At 55.7% G+C, this 8,324-nt stretch overlaps 1 protein-coding gene across 1 annotated transcript in view; it reads left to right on the top strand.

Moving 5' to 3' along the window:
• Nucleotides 1-8,324, top strand: part of P3H3 (prolyl 3-hydroxylase 3) — a 13,183-nt gene that overhangs the window by 2,482 nt on the left and 2,377 nt on the right. Inside the window, exons 5-11 of the mRNA XM_021714828.1 lie at nucleotides 385-437; nucleotides 533-600; nucleotides 710-834; nucleotides 5,573-5,674; nucleotides 5,967-6,117; nucleotides 6,367-6,484; nucleotides 6,595-6,670. Coding sequence (XP_021570503.1) covers nucleotides 385-437; nucleotides 533-600; nucleotides 710-834; nucleotides 5,573-5,674; nucleotides 5,967-6,117; nucleotides 6,367-6,484; nucleotides 6,595-6,670 — 693 coding nt within the window. The remainder of the gene's footprint in view (nucleotides 1-384; nucleotides 438-532; nucleotides 601-709; nucleotides 835-5,572; nucleotides 5,675-5,966; nucleotides 6,118-6,366; nucleotides 6,485-6,594; nucleotides 6,671-8,324) is intronic.

Below are 8,324 nucleotides of genomic sequence, written 5' to 3'. Positions count from 1 at the left end.
AAAAAAAAAAAAAAAAAAAAAGCCAAAACTCTGAAGTTCCTCTGCCCTACTAGCTGTGTGATACGGAGTTGTTACTTGACCACTCTGTGTCTCGGTACCCTTAATTGCAATACAAGCACATTCGTATTATCTGTTTCATGAGGCTGTCGTGAACTTTAAGGGTAAATTCCACTTCTGTGTGTAAAGCTCTCAGAATAGCGCCTGGCAGATGCTAGGTGCTGTGGATGTTGGTTGTTAACAGAGTTGGGTCCAGCGCCCAGGGCTTTCCTACCTCCCCCTTCCCCGAAAGAATAGGTGGTCCTTCGTGCGGTGGCCCAGGGTCTAACGTCAGGGGTGCCAGGGGCTGGGCGGGGCGGGTGATGGCACTTTTCTGGGCTGCCACAGGATCCCTGGACCCCTGCCGTTCTCATCCCTGAGGCCCTTCGAGAAGAGCTCAGGTAGGAGGTGCCCTGTGGTGGGAGGGGCTTGGCCCGAGCTGGGAGGCTGGGTCTGGACGGTCCTGTGTCCACTGAACGCATTTCTCACCCCTGAGAGAGGATCACGAGAAGAGGACTTGGGACCATGAGCCTCCACAGCCGAAGCCCTTGATCTACTGGAAGGGTGAGTCCTTGGGGGGCAGTGGGAGGAGCCTGGAGGGTCCAGGGGCTGCCAGCTACCGCTGGGCCAGCCCTCAGGATCCTCAGTCACCTGGCCCTGTCTCCCCCGGCAGACGTCCTCCTCCTGGAAGGAGTGACTCTGACCCAGGATGCCAGGCAGCTGAATGGGTCGGAGCGGGCCGTGTTGGACGGACTGCTCACCCCAGATGAGTGTGGGGTCCTGCTGCAGCTGGCCAAGGTGGGAACCCGTGAGTCCAGCAGCTAGTCTGGGACCCTCGGGCACAGTGCCTGCTGGCTGGCTCTCAGCCTGCCCCCCCGCCCCCCCCAATTTGCCATGGGGAGTGCGCTCATCACCGCCTCTCCGCTGTGGACCAGTTCCTTCTCCTAACTCGGGGTGAACATCCTTTCCCAAGGACTCTTGCTAGACATTCTCAGGAAGAACAAACAAAGACCACGACGGTGTAGGGATGGGTGAGCATGTGGGTGAGGACTGCTTGGTTGGCATGAGTTTAGTACCTAGCTTGGCCGAGAGCTCAGCAGGGACACGGGCTTTTCCCATTCATTGCAACCCCTTCTATTTTGGGTTGAATGACCCAGATTCACCAGGCCGAGTTTAACCTTAAAATTTTTGTTTTAATTAACAGGCTGGGAGTGGTGGCTCATGCCTGTAATCCCAGCACTTTGGGAGGCCAAGGCAGGAGGATCCCTGGAGCTCAGGAGTTGGAGACTAGCCTGGACAACATAGCGAGACTTTGTCTCTACAAAAAATAGAATTAAAAAATCTGCCATGGAAGGCTGAGGCGGAAGGATCGCCGGAGCCCAGCACGTCGAGGCTGCAGTGGCCGGGAGCGACCCCTGCACTCCAGTCTGGGCGACCGAGTGAGACTCCAACTCAAAAAAAAAAAAAATTTGCCAGGCATGGTGGCACATGCCTATAGTCCCAGCTACTCAGGAGCCTGAGGCAGGAGGATCGCCTAAGCCTAGGAGGTTGAGACTGTAGTGAGCCATGGTTCTACCACTGCACTCCAGCATGAGTGACAGAGTTGAGACCCTGACTCAAGAAAAAAGTTTTTAAATAACAGCAGTTGTTTAATATAAGTCTACCCTCTTACGAAGCTTCAGCTCTCACTCTGGACTAGTGTTCGTTCAGCACACACCCACTAAATAGCTGCTGTGTACTAGAAGCGGCTAGATTCCAGGGAGGGAGGACGAACACAGACTGCCCTCTGAGAGCTCATGAGTAGAGAAGGAAGCAGACGTGGAGGGACGTGTGTGAGCAGGCGTTAAGTCTGACGAAAGTTGAATGTCCTCATCCAAACGGAAGCACCAACATGCCTGTCATAGAAGGCTTACCAGGGGGTGGCATTTGGGCTCAGTCTTTTTTTTTGAGTTGGATTCTCAGTCTGTTGCCCAGGCTGGAGTGCAGTGGCACGCTCATGGCCATCATAGCCCCTACCTGCTGGGCTCAGGCGATCCTTCCATCTCAGCTTTCCAAGTAGCCAGAACTACAGGTACGCACTACCATGCCCGGCTAATTTTTTATTCATTGTAGAGACGAGGTCTCCACAAGTTGGCCGGGCTGGTCTTGAACCTGCGAACTCAGGCAATCCACTCGCCTTGGCCTCCCAAAGTGCTGGGATTACATGCTGAGCCACCAAGCCCGGCCAGATGTCATCTCTTTAATTAGCTGTCCCCTGACCCCTGTCTGGGCAGTCTCAAGGTCGTAGCCCTTCATATTTCTTCGTAGCTCTTACCATCATTTATCTGGTTGGTTTGTCTGTTAATTTATTTGTCATATCAAAATATACATCCTATGCAAGCAGGAACCTTTCCTTCACATGTGTGTCCCCTGTGTCTAGAACAACACCTGGCACATGGTAGGTCATCAGTACAAATTTGTTGAAGGAATGAATATAAGAATAGAAGCTTAAAGCTGGGTGCAGTGGCTCACACTTGTAATCCCAGAATTTTGGGAGGCAAAGGTGGGAGGATCGCTTGAGGCAGGAGTTTGAGACTAACTCTTGAGCAACATAAGTGAGACCTTGTCTCTACAAAAATTAAAATAAGAGAATAGGAGGTTAGATGGCTTGTGTGAGTACATGGTCTCTCAGAGGTGAGATCTATATGCAGGGGTAACTAGACAGTGATACTTAAACTGAGATTCACAGTAGAAATAGGCTGCGTATAGTAGCTCATGCCTGTAATCCCAGCACTTTGGGAGGCCAAGGCAGGAGGATCACTTTGAGCCTGGAATTTGAAACCAGCCTGCGCAACATAGCAAGACCCTGTCTGTGTTAATAAATAAATAGGCCGGGCTCAGTGGCTCAACCTGTAATCCCACGCTTTGGGAAGCTGAGGTGAGTGGATTGCCTGAACCCAGGGGTTCAAGACCCGCCTGGGCAGCGAGACCTCATCTCTACAATAAATCAAAAAATTAGCTGGGTGTGGTAGCGCGTGCCTGTAGTTCCAGCTACTTGGAAGGCTGAGGCAGAAGGATCGCCGGAGCCCAGCGGGTCGAGGCTGCGGTGGTCGGGAGCGGCCACTGCACTCTAGTCTGGGCGACAGAGTGAGACTCCAACTCAAAAAAAAAAGATGGCAGGAGGAAGAGTGTCAGAAATCTGACATTGTAGTGGAAAGTTGAAATCCTCACTGGAGGTGGCAGTAGAGAACTGCATCAGATACGGCACCGTGAAAGGCAGAGTTAGAAACAGTGAATAAGCCCAGCACAGTGGTTCATGCCTGCCATCCCAGTACTTTGGGAGGCCGAGGAGGGTGGATTGCTTGAGGCCAGGAGTTTGAGACCAGCCTGCGCAACATAGCAAGACCCTGTCTGTGTTAATAAATAAATAGGCCGGGCTCAGTGGCTCAACCTGTAATCCCACGCTTTGGGAAGCTGAGGTGAGTGGATTGCCTGAACCCAGGGGTTCAAGACCCGCCTGGGCAGCGAGACCTCATCTCTACAATAAATCAAAAAATTAGCTGGGTGTGGTAGCGCGTGCCTGTAGTTCCAGCTACTTGGAAGGCTGAGGCAGAAGGATCGCCGGAGCCCAGCGGGTCGAGGCTGCGGTGGTCGGGAGCGGCCACTGCACTCTAGTCTGGGCGACAGAGTGAGACTCCAACTCAAAAAAAAAAGATGGCAGGAGGAAGAGTGTCAGAAATCTGACATTGTAGTGGAAAGTTGAAATCCTCACTGGAGGTGGCAGTAGAGAACTGCATCAGATACGGCACCGTGAAAGGCAGAGTTAGAAACAGTGAATAAGCCCAGCACAGTGGTTCATGCCTGCCATCCCAGTACTTTGGGAGGCCGAGGAGGGTGGATTGCTTGAGGCCAGGAGTTTGAGACCAGCCTGCGCAACATAGCAAGACCCTGTCTGTGTTAATAAATAAATAGGCCGGGCTCAGTGGCTCAACCTGTAATCCCACGCTTTGGGAAGCTGAGGTGAGTGGATTGCCTGAACCCAGGGGTTCAAGACCCGCCTGGGCAGCGAGACCTCATCTCTACAATAAATCAAAAAATTAGCTGGGTGTGGTAGCGCGTGCCTGTAGTTCCAGCTACTTGGAAGGCTGAGGCAGAAGGATCGCCGGAGCCCAGCGGGTCGAGGCTGCGGTGGTCGGGAGCGGCCACTGCACTCTAGTCTGGGCGACAGAGTGAGACTCCAACTCCAAAAAATGAAAAATATAAATAAGTAAATAGTCAGGCATGATGGCATGTGCCTGTAGTCCCAGTTACTTGGGAGGCTGAGGCAGAAGGATTACCTGAGCCTAGGAAGTCTAGGCTGAAGTGAGCTATGATCATGCCACTGCACTCCAGCCTGGGTGACAGAGTGAGACCCCACCTCCAAAAAAGAAAAAAAAAGGCATCAACCCGGATGCGGTGGCTCAAACCTGTAATCCCAGCACTTTGAGAGTCCGAGGCAAGAAGATTGCCTGAGCCCAGTAGGTCGAGGCTGTGGTGGCTGTGAGCGTGCCATTGTACTTGAGCCTGGGTGACAGAGTGAGGCTCCAACTGAAAAAAAAAAAAAAAAAAGAAATATGGGTATCAGAAAAGGGAATAATCTCAGTGTAGACATCCCAACACTGGGAGAAGCTGGGCTTAGTGGCTCAGCCTGTAATCCCGCGCCTTGGGAGGCTGAGGTGAGTGGATTGCCTGAACCCGTGGGTTCAAGACCCACCTGGGCAACTTGGTGAGACCTCGTCTGTACAATAAAAAAAAAAAATTAGCCGGGTGTGGTAGCACGCGCCTGTAGTTCCAGCTACTTGGAAGGCTGAGGCAGAAGGATCGCTGGAGCCCAGTAGGTCCAGGCTGCGGTGGCCTGGAGCGGCCACTGCACTCCAGTCTGGGCGACAGAGTGAGACTCCAACTCAAAAGCAAAAGAGAAAGAAATATGGGTATCAGAAAAGGGAATAATCTCAGTGTAGACATCCAAACACTGGGAGAGTGGCCGTGTAGGTTGCTGGGTAATGGAGACTCAGCGGGAGGCAGGGGAGCCGTGGAATCCAGTCCGTAGAGTACTGAGAGGAGGGTGAGCGGGTAGAGACCAGAGGGCTACCCTGGCTGAAGCCGTCTCCCCGCCTCGAGTCCGTTTCCTGCAGGGGCTGGCCTTACTTGCAACTTCTGTTAGGGGCCCGTTTTCAGAGAGAGTTCTCTGTTCTTGGCTCACTGGGGACTAATGGTCCAACCCTTTCTGCCTAGTCCCCAGCTCTGCCCCACTTGCCCCGCTGTCCTTACTCTCTCAGAGGTGCCCTCCCTGCTGTAAAGGCTCTTCAGAGGACCTTTCCCAGAGAGTGGCATCAGACAACCGCGGCGGTAGCCATTCTCTGGAGAGGGCATCAGTGTAGGAGAAGGAGCCAGCAGAGACCCGTGGGAGCTTCTAGCGCCTTCCAGAGTGGGAGGGCTGGGGGAGGGGCTTGCAGCCCTGTGGGCAGTGAGGTGGGCCAGGGAGAGTACCTCCATAGCGGACCCCCTCCCTGTTTAGGATGCAGCTGGGGCTGGAGCCAGGTCTGGCTATCGTGGCCGCCGCTCCCCTCACACCCCCCATGAGCGCTTCGAGGGGCTCACGGTGCTCAAGGCTGCACAGGTAAGGAGGCCGCATGGCCCGTCTGATGCCCAGAGACGGAGGAAAGGGTGTGTGGGAGGCTGAGCCCAGGGTCTGGCTGATGTGGAGGACCCTCTCTGGGACCGAGACCAAGTCCTTGGCCCAGGGTGGAGCACGGGGTGTCCCGCGGTCTGCGGGCCTGGCTTGCAGCCACAGGACTGATGGCAGGGGTGGTGTGGGCTGGCGGACAGCGCTGGGTGGAGGGCAGCGAAGGCGGCCGGGGCCCCGGCTGGGCCCGGCTTCCCCTGCTGCCCTCCTTCCCTGCCCTTTGCAGCTGGCCCAGGCCGGGACCGTGGGCAGCCAGGGCGCCAGGCTGCTCCTGGAGGCAGGCGAGCGCGTGCGGGCCTTGACCCAGGCCTACTTCTCCCCGGAGCGGCCCCTGCATCTCTCCTTCACCCACCTGGTGTGCCGGAGTGCCATCGAAGGTAACCGCCGGGGCCCCCCGCTCGCGCCCAGACGAGGGCCCTGGTCCGCGGGGCACACATCAGCGTCCTCGGTCTGGGCGGGCTTCCGTCTTCCCCCGAAAGGACCCTGCTGCCCCGGCCCCGGGGGAGGCCTGGCCTTTCCGCCCAGCTGCGACCTCCGGAGCAGCAGGGCGGGCGTGGGCGGTGGGAGCCGTGGGGTGGCGGCGGGGCGCTAGGGCGTGAGGGCTCCCAGGCCCCTCTGTGTCCCAGGGGAGCAGGAGCAGCGCATGGACCTGAGTCACCCAGTGCACGCAGACAACTGCGTCCTCGACCCGGACACGGGAGAGTGCTGGCGGGAGCCCCCAGCCTACACTTACCGGGACTACAGGTGAGCAGCCCCGGGGGGACGGCAGGCAGGCGGACAGGCAGCGGTCGCCTGTGGTGGGCGTGGGCCTGGGCCTGGGTGGGGGCTCACGGCCTCCTCTCCTCTCTCCCCAGTGGACTCCTCTACCTCAATGATGACTTCCAGGGCGGGGACCTATTCTTCACAGAGCCTGACGCTCTCACCGTCACGGTGCGTGGACTGAGGGGCGGGAGAGCTTGGCAGAGGGCTCAACTGTGGGACGGGATTCAAAGCAAGATCCCCAGAGGCAAATGCAGGGAAATGGCTGAGCCACGCAACCCTTTCCCCTCCCTGCCTTCCCAGCCCTCCTCCCGCTGGTCTGTGTTCAGGAGGCCTGAGCCTCCCCGCAGGGAAGTCTCTCAGCGGCCGCCCAGAGTGGCCTTCGGCGTGGGGCTTGCCTCCCGAAGGAGGGGGACAGCCTGTAGGGGTCCCTCCAGGGTGTGCTGTCCCTGTTCTGGGGATTTGGGGGGCTCGAAAGAGTCCTTCCCCCCACAGCAAGGGCTGTACAGTGATGAGTAGCACAGATGCTGGGGCCGCCAAGGCGCGAGTTCAGGTTTTGGTTCTTAACCCCCCGGAGGCTCAGTTTCACTGTACGTATTTTATTTTTATTCTTCTGAGTCAGGACCTTTTTTATTTCTATTTTTATTTTTTTTTGAGTCAGAGTATTATTCTGTCGCCCAGGCTGGAGTGCAGTGGCACGCTCACGGCCACTCCAGTGTCGACCTGCCAGGCTCCAGCGGTCCTTCTGCCTCAGCCTTCCAAGGAGCCAGAACTACAGGCACGCACTAGCACACCCAGCTACATTTTTGATTTATTGTAGAGACAATGTCTACCAAGTTGCCTGGACTGATCTCGAACCCACAGACTTGGGCAGTCCACTTGCCTTGGCCTCCCAAAGTGCTGGAATTACAGGTTTGAGCCACTGCACCCAGCCTGAGTCAGGATCTTACTTTGTTGCCCAGGCTGGAGTGCTATGGCATAATCGCAACTCACCACACCCTCGACCTCCTGGGCTCAGGTGATCCTTCCACCTCAGCCTCCTTCCTGAGTATCTAGGACTATAGGCACATGGCACTACACCCAGCTAATTTTTTAGTTTTTGTAAAGACCCAGTCTCACTTTGTTGCCCAGGCTGGTCTTGAACTCCTGGGCTCAAGCAATCTCCCATCTTGGCCTCCCAAAGTGCTGGTGTGAGTTACCATGCTCAGCCTATACTTATTTGAAAGGGTTATTATAAGAGGTTATATATCTATTTATTTGAGTTGGGGTCTCACTCCGTCCCCCAGGCTGGAGTGCAGTGGCACACTCACAGCCACCCCAGTGTCAACCTGCTGGGCTTAGGCAATCCTTCCAAGTAGCCGGAACTACAGGCGTGCACCACCAGTCCCGGCTAAGTTTTTGATTTATTGTAGAGACGAGGTCTTACCATGTTGCCCAGGCGGGTCTTGAGCCCGCAGGCTCAGGCAATCCTCTTGCCTCAGCCTCCCAAAGTACTGAGATTACAGGCTTGAGCCACCGCACCCAGCCTATAAGAGGTAATTTAAATGACGCGCCTAAAAGAATGAGACAAGGGCCAGGCACAGACTCAAGCCTGTAATCCCAGCACATTGGGAGGCTGAGGCAACTTGGCGAGACCTGGTTTCTACAATAAATCAAAAAATTAGCTGGGCACGATGGCATGTGCCTGTAGTTCCAGCTATTTGGAAGGCTGAGACAGAAGGATCACGGGAACCCAGCAGGTTGACTGGGGTAGCCGTGAGCGTGCCACTGCATTCCAGCCTGGGCCACGGAGTGAGACTCCAATTAAAAAAAAAAAAAAAGCCGG

Source organism: Carlito syrichta, unplaced genomic scaffold, assembly GCF_000164805.1.
Source record: "Carlito syrichta isolate Samal-C Ts95f unplaced genomic scaffold, Tarsius_syrichta-2.0.1 Scaffold305801, whole genome shotgun sequence".
NCBI lineage: Eukaryota > Metazoa > Chordata > Mammalia > Primates > Tarsiidae > Carlito > Carlito syrichta.
This window is presented reverse-complemented; position numbering and strand designations above follow the sequence as displayed.